This window comes from Pantherophis guttatus, chromosome 4 (assembly GCF_059756535.1).
Source record: "Pantherophis guttatus breed Tessera chromosome 4, ASM5975653v1, whole genome shotgun sequence".
NCBI classification, from domain to species: Eukaryota; Metazoa; Chordata; class Lepidosauria; order Squamata; family Colubridae; genus Pantherophis; species Pantherophis guttatus.
The window spans coordinates 80,023,596-80,039,467 of NC_142066.1; the positions used below are offsets into that span (position 1 = coordinate 80,023,596).

Here is a 15,872-nt window from a genome sequence, read left to right on the forward strand (position 1 = left end):
ATTTGGTGGGGACGGCAATCTGGGATACAGCCTCACCTTCACTGAGGACTTGGTGGTGGGGATCCGGCGGCGGGGATCTAACAGTAGCCTTTCCTCAGATTCCTTCAGATTCAGATTGCCTCAGATTTGGCAGTCAACAGGTATGGCAATTTGGGATATAGCCACACCTTCACCGGGATACAGCCTCACCTTCCTAGCTGGGCGCCACCATCTTCAAAGTTCAAAAATGGTTGTTTTGATGGCTCAAAAGTATATATACACATACTGGCAACAATTGGTGGCAGAGTGGGATTGCTCCAGTAGATCTCTAAATTCTCTCAGTCCAAAGGAAAAGAGCATCGGCTGTTGGAGCGAGAGAATTTGGTCCAGGGAGATCTCATTCCCTCCAGGCAATGGCCTCCCAAATACTTCGAGTTTCTCTATCATATCTCAAGACCTAAAATGGACACCTAACATCAAAAACGTCATCAAAAAAGCACAACAAAGAATGTTCTTTCTGCGCCAACTCAGGAAGTTCAAACTGCCCAAGGAGCTGCTGATACAGTTCTATAAGGAATTATTGAGTCTGTCATCTACACCTCTATAAGTGTCTGGTTTGGTTCTGCAACCCAACAAGACAGACACAGACTTCAGGGATAATTAGAACTGCAGAAAAAACAATTACTACCAACCTGCCTTCCATTGAGGACTTGTATACTGCACGAGTCAAAAAGAGGGCTGTGAAAATATTTACAGACCCCTCACATCCTGGATATAAATTGTTTCAACTCCTACCCTTAAAACAGCATTATAGAGCACTTTACACAAAGACAACTAGACACAAGAACAGTTTTTTCCCAAAAGCCATCACTCTGCTAAACAAATAATTCGCTCAACACTGTCAAACTATTCACTAAGACTGCATTACTATTACTATTAGTCTTCTCATAGTTCCTATCACCCATCTCCTCCCACTTATCACTGCATGACTGTAACTTTGTTGCTTGTATCCTTATGATTTATATGGATATTGATTGTTTCCTGATTGCTTATTTGTACCCTATGACTATCATTTAGTGTTGTACCTTATGATTCTTGGCAAATGTATCTTGTCTTTTTATGTACACTGAGAGCATATGCACCAAAGACAAATTCCTTGTGTGTCCAATCACACTTGGCCAATAAAGAATTCTATTCGATTCAATTCAATTTGATTCGATTCGATTTGATTCGATTCCTGAATCCATCTACAATATTGTAGAATTGAACTGCCTTCTTTCAATAGAGGGGGAGGAATACAATACCACCTATCTCCAAGAAAATTCCACAACCATTTGCACTCTGATTCAGGTGACCCTGAGAGCAGAGATAAATCCCCAAGTGGCTTGAACAGCTCCCAAAGAGAGTGCTATCGACAAGATGACTGCAAAGAAATACAATCCTTCCATTCCAGCCCCCCATCCTGTCAGAACCTATCCTTCCACCTTCCCACCATCCAGTCACAACTGATGACCTTCTTGGATGAGAAGTGAAATGTCTTGTTGTTCCTTAGGGGAAAACAGTCCAGTTGCCTTTTAAAAAAGCACCTTTGAGATAACTATGATCTGGATGGCTGAGAATCTCCATAGACATTTGCTAATAGGTAAATACTGATGCTTTCTGAAATTAATATTAATAGAATGGTGAAAGAGAGACTATTGCTTGCACACAATAATGAAATTGATTGGATTTTGATGTATCTGACATTACTGGTAAAACCTGGAACTTCAGCTGGTGCTGAGCGCAGCTACGTAAGCCATAATGGGTTCCAAAGAAGGGCACATATATCACCCTTGCTCTGGAAACTTCACTGGGTGTCAGTTTGCTTTTAGGTCCATTTCAAGGTGTTAATTATCACCTATAAAGCCATACATGGCATGCAACTAGTCTACCTATGGAATTGGCTTTGCCCTATAACATCAGTCTGTCCCACTTGATCAGGCAGGGAAGGTATGCTGCAGAACCTGTCAGTCAAAAAATTTCAATTAGCAGGGTCTAGGAAGAGAGCCTTCTCTGCTGCTATCTCCGCATATTGCCTCCAGAGGTAATCTTCCATTAAGAGGTTCTGTGGCCTGATGTGGAAGAGCACAGAGGATTATGCAACCATGGAGCTGACTGGCTTCATTGAGAGCCCCATCTATATTAATAAATGTTAAATGTTAAATCTTGGATTTTAAAAATCTTACTTCTGGCATTAAATTGCAAATTGATTGCTTATTTTAGACATATCATGATGCATAAACTCATCTGTAAAGAGTACCATTATATATGAACCATTGTATTGCTTGCTAAATTATATTTAAAAAATTATGGCACACAATGATATACTGTATAAATCCAGCCTATCTATCAATTTTATTTTATGTTAATATTCCTGATTTCTACTCTGTACCTTTTCAATATGAAGCAGGGGCATTGCATAAATGAAATGAAATGAAATTTTACATTCCTGAACATAGAAATCACTTAGATGTCTCCTGTTTGACATCAAATTTAATATGTGCAGTGGTATATCTATCTAGACGTGGTGATGTTATTGTTATTAATTTCAGCGTATATATGTTAATTTTTATCTGCAATCAAGAAGAGGAGCAATTTATACCCTTACCTGTATTTGTAAGAATTAAGCCCTAGTTTCAGGAGATGGAATCCTAATCAAAGTAGCAAATGCTGCAAAGATATATTCTGCTATTGATATTAGATTTGCATATGAAATGAAAGTAGGGCAGAAAGATCTTTGGTGTATTGTTTTGAGTTAAAACTATACACAGCATGGGTCAGGGTAGAAAGATCTCCCAAATGAAATAAAACACAAATAGAAAAACCGTGAGTTTTTCAGAAGTTCTGATGACTTTGTCATGTAACTTTAATTTACATAAATAAAATAAGTTCTATTTCTTTCTACCCAATAAAATGATACTTAAAATGATAAGTATAATGTAACTTGTATGTTGGATAATTAACAATTTGGGTCACAAATAATGAAGATTAAAAAAAAACAATGTTACCTAGTAGGGTAGTTTTTGATTTAGGGGTATAAAAATATTCAAGTTAAAAAACCTTAATTATTATTTTAGAAAAATATTTTTCTGAACTATTTTGATTAGTTTGGTGCAAATAAATTGGGAGGATTATTTTGTGTACAGGAAATAGATCTCATAAAGAATTGAAAGCTAAGCAAAAGACAGTATAATATTTTTACTATTGTTTGTGATAATTGGAAACAAAGGGCAAGATAAGCCATCATAATTATCATCATCATCTCATCATTATCAAGAGACTGGGTTAGAAATGGGGAGACAGTAAGTTCTTAGCTATAAAAAACATTTGCTGACCTTGGGCCAGTCACTTTCCCAACCCATCTAACAGGCTTGTTGTTGTGGGAAAAATAGGAGGAGGAAAGTGTGTTGGATATGTTCGTCACCTTGAGTTATTTGTAAAAGTAATAAAGGTAGATTACAAATAAATAAAATAATGAGGAGAATCTTTGTAAATGTGTAGATGATAATCCTTTACTAAAATAGTGGTTGAGACTTGAAATCTTTCAGAGATCATGTGGTCCAAAGACCCTGGAGGATGGAGCAATTTGCTGTCATTTGACACAGTTTCCAGAAGGTGGATTATTGCTAAAAGGCAAATAATGACAGAAGTGGGGAGGAATATGTGGGACCCGAAGGAGTGGGAAGCGGAACATGGGAAACCACAGGTGATGGGGGGCTTGGGAGGCTTGAGGCACTAGGTTTCCCAGGATCTCCTCGGAGGCATACCATACTCCATTTAATAACCCACACATTTGTTTAACAAATGCACTGGGGAAAGCAGAGATAGCTGGTCATTATTTGTGATAGTTCATTTAACATTTCTCCCAACTTTCAACTCTAATGGACAGGCTCAGTGGTGAAATCTAAAATTTGTTACTACCGATTCTGTGGGCGTGGCTTGGTGGGGGGGTAATGAGACTGTGTGGGCATGGCCAATTTGAAAGCGTGGCTTTCAAAAGGCTCTGACGAACCAAGCTGAGTTGCCTGATCGGCAGAGGCTTTTTAAAAAACCTCTGTCAATCAGGCAACTCAGCTTGGATCATCAGAGGCATTTAAAAGAAAAAAAGGGGGTTTTTTTCTTTTAAAAGCCTTTGACAATCTCAGCTAAGCTGTGCGATCATCAAAGGCTTTTTTTTTACTTTTAAAAGCATTTTTTCTACAACCTCTTCAGCCACAAAATGCTTTTAAAAGTAAAAAAAAAAGCCTCTGATGATTGTGCGGCTCAGCTGGACATGGGGGGGGCAGGGATTTTTGCTACCTGTTCTCTGAACCACCCGCATCCATCGCTACCGGATCGGGCGATTCGGTCCCAACCGGGAGCATTTCACCCCTGGACAGGCTCCATTACAGTTGTAGCTTGAGGACTACCTGTACAATTTATGTAAGGCAACCAAATAATTGTTTAGAATAACAAAATAGTAAAATTACTAAGAAATCACACTGTAAGATAGAATTGAAACCTGAACTGTTTCTTCTGGGGATTATTAAAGGAAATTACCCTAAAAGGATAAAATACTTAATTATTCATATAAATACAGCAGCAAGAATTGTACTCGCGCAAGCCTGGAAAATGTCCATTATACCAACAGACAATAATCTGGAAAATTTTCAAATGTGCAGAAATGGACAAACTTACTTTAGAACTAAATAATAAGGAAGACTCAGAATACTACTTAACTTGGGAAAATTGGTACCAATGGATAGAAATTAAAAATAAGGAATGTATAGAATAAAATAAGATACAAAATGTGTTTAGATATGTCGATTAAGTAGGAATATGTGGGAATGGATGAACAAAGTTAAGAATTACATACTGTCAGAATGACATTGAATTGTATAATTATTACGGATGTATTTTTGTTATAGATGTATTTTAACTTGTATTTTTGGATTTTAAATGTTAAAACAGATTTATATTTTTTTTAAAAAAAACAGTAAAATTACTGATTTGAAATATATGGAACCATATAATACCCATGTTTCCTGGAAAATAAGACTAGGTTTTATTTTCTTTTGGGCCCCAAAATAAACACTAGGGCTTATTTTGGGGTCCGGGGGTGTCTTATTTTCTTTTCCACATATGGAAGCCCACTTCTGCTTTCTCGCAGCAGGGCAGGAGGCCGTGCAGTACACCAGTGCTGCTGCCACAAGGTGGGGGGTGGAGCTGTCCCACACTCCCTGCACCGGCTTACCTCAAGGCCCCCACAGCCAGGTTCGCAGTGGCGGCTTTGGCAACCCCATCCAGCAGGACCCCAAGTGGCTGCTGGCCCACTTCTTCTGCTTGCTTGTGGCCACAATGGAACAGGAGACCCAAGCAATGTCCCGGTGCCACGGCCATGAAGCGAGGGGGCGGTGGAACTGCCCCAAGTGCCCCACACCAGCTTACCTCAGGGCCTCCATAGCCAAGCCATCCACACCGTGACACCTGTCTTGCCTCCTGGCTGCAGCTCCAGCATACCACTCAGCCTCCTGCTCCATTGCAGCCCCGAGCAAGCAGAAGAAGTGGGCCAGCGGCACGTTGGCTCCTGCTGCACATGGCTGGCAGTGCTGCCGCTGCGAGGCAGTTGTCAGGACGTGGATGGCGTGGCTGCGTGGTCCCTGAGGTAAGCCAGTACAGAGCACATGGGGCACCACCCGCCGTGGCACTATGAGCAACCATACAGAATGGGCGGCCAGCCAGCTGCACAGGCTCCTAAGTAGGGCTTATTTTGGAGAGTAAGGCTTTCATTAGGCGTACGTGTTAAAAGCATGCTAGGACTTATTTTTGGGATAGGTCTTACCTTCGGAGAAACGGTACTACAAGCTATGGAAAAATGTAAGTAATATTATATCTAACAACATGTATGAGGAAGGATAGTATATAAGAACGGATTATGCTTTCAAAATCAAGTCATACTGACTGTTTATATTGTTAAAGTAACTGGCAGCTAATGAAATTAAAACAGAAAATAGATTCAATTAGTAGTAACGACATAAAACATTGATGAAAAGTAGAAACTAAATGGATAACTGCATTTGAAATGTTTCCAAACAGAAAATATCTAAGAGCTGTTTAATGAGAAATTACAATGTATTGTAAAACTGTGGATCAGTATTTAGCTATATTCATTGAACCAGAATCAGATTGGTCAGATAGCAGCAACTTGAAATAGAAAGAATCAGTGTAACCAGAATGATGAGTGGAAATAGTACTTTCTGATGAGCATAGAGAAAGCAATATATGTTTCAATGTTTCAATTGCTTTTCCACTACATGGGTACAATCTTCACTCAAAAGGGAAGTTTTGGTATCCTCCTTCAATAACTACAGTTGGAAAGGCACTGATTCTAGCCAAGGACAAAGCCCTTTGAATTTGAGAGTTTGTATGCAGCTGAGAGTTGAGTAGAGTAAATGTGCACTGTGGATCAGAAAGATGTTTCTGGGTTAAGACTGACGAACTGATTGCAGCCCTAAGTTGATGACATGTAATTTAAGATTGGCTAATGCACATACCTAGCCCATCAGCGTAATAGTTGTCCATGAGAAGCCATAAAATTTTAATTTTTTATGTATTGCTTGACATTGGAGACATAGAGGCTGTCAGTCATAATTAAAGGGGCCATGCCATCTGGAAAGAAAGAAGCTTAAGTCAGTAGGAAAGGATGTGATTCCAGTTGGAAGTTTCTATTTTGAATAGGCTGACTTCACAGCAGAGCACTACATTTGGAACACAGCGGGTGCTTGAAAGATTGATCTCAATAACTTAGACTGAACTCTTTCAAGGGGAAGAAATGATCTGTAACGGCCCAACTGGACTCCAAAAATGTAATGGAATGGGTGATGGACTTGGAAGATGAGGGGAATAGATGATGCCTAGTCTCCAGTACTTTAACAATAGGAGGAAAAAACTTAACAAGGACCCACCCTAATTGTTCAAGCACTTTAAAATGTCAGCAAGAAGTTTGTATTTTCAGATTTGCAAGATTCTGTTAATGCAATGTTACAATGAAGTAGAATTAGCTAACCTAGTCTTGATTATCTCTGATTTACCCAAAAAACATAACTGAGCTCAGATTTTGGTTGAGAAGACTTGAAGCACTATGGATATATGCTGGTCTCCTTTGGAGAATTAGAAAGATTGTAGAAATGAAGCTATTTTTCATGCAGTAAGTTGACATAATCGGCAGTTATTTGAAGATATTTACTGCTCAATGGTTATTTAGTCACCAGACATATCCTTTGGCAAATACCATGACCTTGATTTTTTTTTGTAATAAGTTTTATTTTATTTTATAACTTACAAAAATTCCAATTTCAATCAAACCATGTGTTGTCTGGGTACAAATCATTTTAGAAAATAATAATCAAATTATTTACAACAATATTCATTGCATTAGTATCAGTGGTGGGATTCAAATAATTTAACAACAGTTTCTGGGGGTGTGGCTAGATGTGCGTGGCTAGGTGGTCATGTGACTGGGTGGGCGTGGCCAACTCAACATCACTCAAGTTAAAGGGTGCCTCAACTGGCCCCTCCCCTCCCAGCCACTCCTTGTCACACCCGGCCTCAACGTATCTATAGTTCTGTAAAAATGTTCACCTTTTTTTGATTTTATTATCTGCATCTACATACTATAGATATACTTTCAAAGGAAGGAAATGGCTCACATGCTTTGCCCAAGAGTGTGATAGACATGTCACAAAAGAGGCTTTTGAGGGGCTGCCACAAAGAAAGGGTGGGCAATGTATTTTCCAAAGAAGCAGAAGGCAAAACAAGAAGCAATGGATGGAAACTGAACAAAGAGAGAAGCAACCTAAAACTAAGGAGAAACTTCCTGACAGTGAGAACAATAACCAGTGGAACTGCTTGTCTCCAGAAGTTCTGGGTGCTCGATCACTGGAAGTTTTTCAAAAAATACTGGACAGCCATTTCTCTGAAATGGTATAGAGTCCCCACCACCACCAGGTCCCTTCTAAGTGTTATTCTGACACCTTTCCCAGGTCCTCCACTCAGATTTTGGCATCATCAGTTTTCCTGCCTGAGCAGGGGGTTGGACTAGATGACCTCCAAAGTCCCTTTCAACTCTGTTATTTCTGAGCTAAATAGCTAAGACCCTCATTGGGATCCTCTCTTTTTTGCTCCTTCTGGACTCATTGAGTTAAAGAGCTGCCTTTAGACATTCATTTTAATAAGATTTTTAGAAACCTGCAGTTGAAAGTTCTTCATGACTCCTTACCCTGAAGACCCAATTTCATTTGGAATTTAATACCAAACTGACTGCCCTTTTGGCATTTCTCTTGATACTTCTCCAAATTGCACCCCCAAGTAGCCACATCTCCCTCTCTCCCTCTCCCTCTCCCCTCTCTCTCTCTCACGCACACACACACTCAATTTAAGCAAATTCCCTTGTCGTGGAGACTTTAGAATCATAGGCTATCAGAAGGTACTTTAGAGGTCTTATAGTTCAAACTTTTTCTCAAGACAGAAAACCTCATACATACTTGCAGGTTCACAGACATCCCGGCTTCCCAGGCACACAGTTCCTCCTCCCGCCACCCCAAGCAAGGCAGGGGGCCCATGCGGCAGCAGCAGAAGGTCTCCACAGACTGGGCCTGCTTTGCTAGCATCTCAGATTCCATTTCTCCCCACCCCATTTCCCATGGATTACTTACTTTTTTTTTTTTTTTTGCTATAAAAACAATTCTGTAGCATTATAAAAAGAGTTTTCCATTAAATGTTTAAACACTCAGATTTTTAAAATTTTGCACTTATGTCAAAAATGGCTAAAATGATATGAATACCTTTGAAACCTTGAATTCTGTGACATGGATTTTAAGAACTACAGAAGAGAAAACTACATTAGTTGTTCAGTAAAGTCTCATTCTAACAATAGCAAAAGGTTTCTCACAGACTGTCAAGCAAATATAAAAACTTATATTTGTGGTCGAGGCAAGCAAGGGAACCAGAGAGCAGCAGCAACTATGCCTCAGGCATAGTTTTTTAAAAAGTTGCCCATATTCACAGAATAATAGAAATTCTTCCCTATTTTTTTGCCTTATTTGTGCCTATGATTAAAATTTAGAACTACTTTTATTTATCTTTTTTCATCTGTGATTTTACATCATAATGTAATCTACTATTATGTTCAAAACCCTTTTGCTTGGGGAAAAATAATCTTTTCTAATTTATAGCTGTTTTGTGAACTAGTAGGTTTTTCAGAAGTCCAGTTTTACTCATATTTAGAATAGAATAGAATGAGCTGGAAGGGATCATGGAGCAGAGGTATGTTGCTGCCAGTTCAGACCAGTTCAGTTATTACAATTCTGCGCAGTTTGGCAAACTGGCAAATCCCACTATTGGCTCGCCCTGCCCACCCCACTCCGCCCCACCCCACCCTATGTCACCTCTCCCACCTTGACCGGTGGCTAGAGTCACACCCACACCCAGCTACTCTCTGGCTCAATCGGTCAGACCACAAGGCCCAGCTGATCTCCATGCCTTGCAAGTGGGCAAGGCGCAGAGATCAGCTGGGCTGCGTGGCTGGTGTGATAGGCTGTAGCAAAGACAGGCAAGTGCTCCCACTTGCCTGTCTTTGCCGCAGCCTATCACACCAGCCACACGGCCCAGCTGATCTCTGTGCCTTGCCCACTTGCCTGCCTTCACTGCAGTCTACCACGCTGGCTATGCAGCCCAGCTGATCTAAACATCTTGCCCGCTCTGGTCACCACAGCTGCCAGCGAAAGTAAATCACTTGGCTGAAGGGTGGCCTCGGGATGACACGGCGAGGCTTGGCCGCTTTTCAGGCCTGGCTTTTGCCATCCTTCTGCCTGCATGCTGCCCGTGAGCCCTTTGCCTCAGGTCAGGGCCCAGGGAAAGTGCAAGTCCCTGGCTCTGGCCTTCCTGGGGCCTCCACCCGCATGCCACCCACTTGCCCTTTGTCTCAGGTCAGGGGATGTGCCAGTCCCTGACTCTGACCTTCCCTGGGGCTTCCGCCCACATGCCCCCCTCTGGCCTCAAACTATGTGCCCCCTGGGCTGAAGCAATTTATCTGGCCTGCGGCCTGCCACACTCAGCCGAAGGGCCGTGGGTGGGCAGTGTGGGTGCAGGAGGGCGGTGTGGGTGCAGGGGGGCCAAAGCAATTTGGGTAAGGTTCTTACCTGTAAGAAGCCTCATCCAGAAAGCGGGTTGAATTTCCTGTGTCTCTCAGATCTTGCAGCCACTTCTTCCTGCCCTTGGTGTTGGATGGATGGAAACTACCGTATTTTTCGGAATATAAGACGCAACTTTTTTCCCCCTAAAAGGGGGGGAAAAGGTGCGCCTTATACACTGAATGTAGCCCCACTCACCCACTGGCCCCCACCCTTTGGCCTTGCCTCGCAGCAGTTACCTCTTTGCAAGCAAATAGCAAGAAAAAACAGCTCCTTTCAGCTTCAGCACAGGATAATTAGCACAAGTTGATTAGAACAACTTTCCGACTCTCAACTGATTTGCTCTCAGCTGTTTTGCGCAGGGCTCTGCTGCTTGCTGCAAAGAGGTAAGTTGCTGGAGCAGATTTTTTTGTCTTTGTCCAAGCTATGCTGAAAACGAAACTGAAAGTAAAGCAGGCTGTTTGCTGCAATGAGGCAAAATTAGGCAGAGGTGGAGGGAGATTCTTTTTCTTCTTTTTCCTCACCAAAAAAGGTAGGTGCAAACAATGGGAAATTTAGGGCAAAAGAGGAGAGTTCAAGATTTTAAAACACAAAAGAAAAAAAGGAGAAAGAAAAAGGCAAAAAGAAAAACGGGAAGGGAGAAAAAGAAAAAGAAATGAAAGAGAAAGATGTTATACATATTTAGAATTGAAATATGAATAGTAGTAAGAAATAAATGGGAAATCATGATTGTAAAAATGAAATGAATAATAATTGGAATATTTGTCTTTGTATTTTTGAAATCTAGACAATAAGTTTTTCTTTTTTTATTTTTTGTAGAAATATGAATAAGTATAAACTGTAACAATTGAAATACCTTTAATGGAATATGGTGATGAAACTAAAAAGGATTAAGTTGTAGCTTGGATAACAGCTAGAACATTTTTAAATTTAAATTTAATTAGGGAAATTGCAACGATTGAATTATTGAATTATTTAATTATATATTGTGATGAAAGTAGAAATGATTAAGTTGTGATTTGGAGGATTATATGGGCAAAACTATTTGGGTTATTGGGAGAGTTTAAGATATGAAAATGAATAACATAAGGAGAAAGCTCTATTTAACTAGGGAATTGTAATAATTGAGATACTATTAATTGTATATTGTGTTGAAATGAGAAATGAGTAAGTTGTGGTTTGGAGGAATATATAGGGGAAATTATTTGGTTTATTATTGGTAAATATAATTAATTGATTTGTAAGAAATTGGATTGCATGGAAATAATTGGAATATTCATGTTCATATTGATTAATACTCAAAAAAAGATAGTTATATAACTAATTGATTTATATTAAAATGTTGAGTTTGTATTAAACAATTGTAATATTACATAATTAACCAATGTGAGGATGGATATAAAAATAGATGACAATGGGAAGGGGTATAATATAGAATAGAAGGGAAAAATTGAATTTGATTAAGATTAGAGATGAGGATGAAGGGTAATATTGGTTTTTTAAAAAAATAGATGAAGAATAAATATGGCAAAAAGGAAATATAGAAATTGTAAATTTAATTGAAATGACTAAACACTGTTTAAATTTGTGAACCGGCCAAATACTCTGTTCAAAGAAAATACATTGTATGTTTGTATGTTTGTCTAAAAAATAAAACTTTTTATAAAAAAAACAAAACAAAAAAGGTAGGTGCATCTTATACTCCGAAAAATACGGGCATCAAGGAAAGAAGCAACCTAAAATTAAGAGTAATTTCCTGACAGTGAAAACAATTAACCAGTGGAACAGCTTGCTGTCAGAAGTTGTGGGTGTTCCATCACTGGAGGTTTTTAAGAAGAGACTGGGTAGTGACTTGCCTGAAATGATGTAGGGTCTCCTACTTGACATTAAAAGGCCTCCAAGGTCCTTCCAACTCAATTATTCTGTTTCTGTTTCCTGATTTGTGTCTACTCAATTTTAGATATCAGAATAGAATAGAATAGAATAGAATTTACTTAACACTATTTTCTGATTCAGCAATTTAAGCTAGGAATAGTTTACTACTGTCTTGTTTTTTAATTAGTTCTTTATAGTCTAAGGTTAAAATTTCATTTATTTCAGTTTCAAGCACAAAAAAAAAATCCAATAGTGGTTTCCAAGTAGAAATGAAGCTAGATAAAGTGTCTTTTCTTCCATCAAAGCAGTCAGTTTCACTACCTCTGGCAATTCTATTAATTTCACATCCATACGTCTATTGTGGGTACTGTACATGTGAGACCTTGCAACTCTATATATAGAAAAGCCTTAATGCTCTTGTCATATAAAAGAACAAATTTCATGGGTTTTTTTCATCTATTTATCCATCAAACATAAAAGAAAAGCCTCTGACTTCAGTTTACATTCAGTTTAAGAATTCACTAAGTTAAAATATATATTTGATTCCAATAAGCCTTAGCTTTCATACATGTCCACCAGAGGTTATAAAAAGTACTTTCTGATTGTTTAAATTTCCAACATATATTTTACACACCCTTATACATTTCTGATAATTTATCAGGTTAAATGCCAACAGTACATTATCCTATAAAATTCTCTTCGTTATAGTCCAATATACGTTTCAGTAATTTACTTCACACACTCTCCCATTGATTAAGAATCATGTTATAATCTGTGTTTTTTGTTTCATACAATCATTAACATGTTCATCTTCCATCTTCCATATTTTCAGCAGTAATTTATAACTTCTTGGCAATCACATGTTCAATATTACTATTTAAATCCAACTCAAAATCAGTTTTCTCATTGGTAAAAACAAAATTATTCTTATCCAGTTAAACTTTTTTGTTAATTGAGCATAGACAAGTATGGTATGACAAAGTTAAAATAATTTTGTTAGGTATGCCATTTGTTTGGAATAGATATAAAGGGTTAGGGTTGGTTGAGCAGAGGGTTGGACTAGAAGACCTCCAAGGTCCCTTCCAACTCTGTTATTCTGTGTTCTATGTTGACTAACTCTTAATCCATATTGCTAGCTCAATTCACTCTAGCCAGCATTTGGGGTTAGGGTTGGTTGAGCAAGGGTTTGAACTAAAACAGGGGTCAGCAACCCACAGCTCTGGAGCCACATGTGGCTTTTTTGCGGCTCCCTGTCACCGGTCGGCTTCACAATTGATACGGCTTTTGATTATGACAGGTAGAGGAAAAAGGATGCTGTGCTAGGAGGAGGCTCTATGGTGGGGGAACTGGACTTCCAGCCAGCTCCAGAATTGAATGAGGGCTTCCGGTTAGGACCTTTGTGGCTCTATGAGTGTTTAAGGTTGCCAACCCCTGGACTAGAAGACCTCCAAGGTCCCTTCCAACTCTGTTATTCTATATTCTAAAGTAAGATTGACTTCCAAAATTCCTTAATGGTTGTCACTGCAAGTGACATTTGTTTACAGGAGAAATGATTATCACACAAACTTGGTTGATGTGTGCTGATTTATTGACTTTCTCTGAAGGAGAACCTAAATTAAAAACTGTAGAAGAATCAGAAAGAGAAGATCATATAACTGTAGATCAGAGTGTTTTGAATAAAAATATATCTCAAATAATTTTGAGAGTATCTTAGTTTGGGGACCATATAACATCTACTACATTGTGTAATTGCAGACATCCTTAAGATTTTCCATAATTCTCACCAATTAATTACAGTTAATCTTCAATTTGCAATCATATTTGAGTCTGGAAATAAGATCATAAGTTGTGGTGGTTGTTGAGCCACCCAGACTATGCCCAGTTTTATGATCTTTTGTGTGTGTGTCAATTGCTAAGCAAACAGAGATGTTATTAAACAAATCAATTTAATCCAATAGGCTTCCCCCCACCCACCCACCCCCAGAAACTGAAAGTAAATGCCAGAAACCCGCAAAAAAATGCTTAAAATCTTGGTTATTTGACCACGAGATCGTGCAAACAGCCATAAATGCAAACCAGTTGCTAAGTACCCAAAACACAGTCATGTGACCATAAGGGAGAGCAATCATCAGAACTCAAAACCAGATCATAAGTATCTTTTGAGAACACGGGGGTCTGTCATAACTTTGACTAGTTGTTAAGCAAGGACTATCTGTATTAGGTATTCCTCAATCTGTATTGCATTCTGTCAATACCATGTTACCTATCAAGTAATAAAAGCTGATAAAAATTAAACTTCTCGTGATTTTATAAGGGTGTGTGTGTCTGTGTGTATATATATAATATATTGATAATTATTTAAAAGTGCTTTGCCATTGCCTTTCCTGGATTTTTAAAAATCTTTATAGTTTAATATATTTAATGGAGTATAAGGGGCATTTAATAAATAATATCACTTGACTAACTTGGATGAAGGGCAATCTGGAAAAAAAATTCATAATGATTCTAATGGTCATCATTTAGAACAAAAAGTATATTTATTCTTTTTTCTTTATTTATATTTAGCCAGTGAGACCGGCAGTGATTTCCACCCAATGTTCTTCACACATGACAGATCATTTGAAGAGTTCTTCTGTATTTGCATCCAGTTGTTGAACAAGACATGGAAGGAAATGAGAGCAACTTCTGAAGACTTCAATAAGGCAAGTTTTGTTGGGAATGTACAATTCTGATCAATACCATCATTTTCTCAATTTACATAATTGATATATAAGCAGTTATTTCATTAGGAATAGGAATGTTTTATTAGGAAAGCTCATTTCCTTAATTTATTTTTAATTTGAATTTGTATTTAAGTCAGGACTCATGAATCAACTGCTATTGATACAAATAGCAGATGCCATTCTCCTTCTTCAAGCTGCTGAAGTGCTGAATCCATGTAATGTTTTCATAAACATCTGAAAACAAGCTATATATTAAAAATGTGCTGCTTCAGTAGTCCATGAAAGCATTGCTTAGCTTCAACAGTTCCCTAGTTCATGGAACAATAACACCATCTACTATTTTTAGTAATAGGTAATCCATTTAGAAGTATGAATTGTCCTTAAATTGGATGTTCTTAATCCAGGAACTGAGTTAACTTTGGAGATAATTCAGATGTTGGGAGAGGGAATATATATGCCTGGAAACCTCTGCCATTTTCCCTAAAAAACAACAACAACAAATATATACTTGCAAGTAAATTACAACCTGAAAGCACTTTAAAAAGAAATATGATGCTTTATTACTACTCTCAATGAATACTGAGAAAATTGTATCATTTGCTTTTTTTACTGGTTTAAATTGGCTTGTTTCTTTTCCTTTTTTTCCTGAAAATAAAAAGCTACAGTACACATGTGGACAATTAATCTTTTGCTACTATTTTAAGTGAAAATTTGAAAGAAATTTGAAAAAAATTGGTTTGAGTTTTCTATGCCGGAAATGCTGCTTTTATAATTTTTTCCTTATCTAATAATTTTATTGAAGTTTAAAAACAGATAAAAAATTAATACAAATCAAGAAAAATTGAAAAAATAAAAAATACGGAGACAAAAAAGGGGGAAAGAGAAAAAATATAGAGGAAAAAAATTGATAAATAAACAACTTTCCCCTTCATCAAGACTTTAAACCAATAAATCAATATAATAGTCTTTTACTTTACACAATAGCTTATCATTTTCTTAATAATACAACAAGAAAACCTCTTCTTTCCATGTCTTATCTCATTGTTTCTTTTTGTTTGTTTGTTTTAAATGTATTATTTTGTAATTT

At 37.9% G+C, this 15,872-nt stretch overlaps 1 protein-coding gene across 4 annotated transcripts in view; it reads left to right on the forward strand.

Annotated features, from left to right (window-relative positions):
• ELMO1 (engulfment and cell motility 1) overlaps positions 1 to 15,872 on the forward strand; it is a 641,324-nt gene that overhangs the window by 465,078 nt on the left and 160,374 nt on the right. For all 4 annotated transcript variants that reach the window (XM_087892439.1, XM_087892442.1, XM_087892440.1 and 1 more), the window contains one exon: positions 14,628 to 14,764. In XM_087892439.1, coding sequence (XP_087748565.1) covers positions 14,628 to 14,764 — 137 coding nt within the window. The remainder of the gene's footprint in view (positions 1 to 14,627; positions 14,765 to 15,872) is intronic.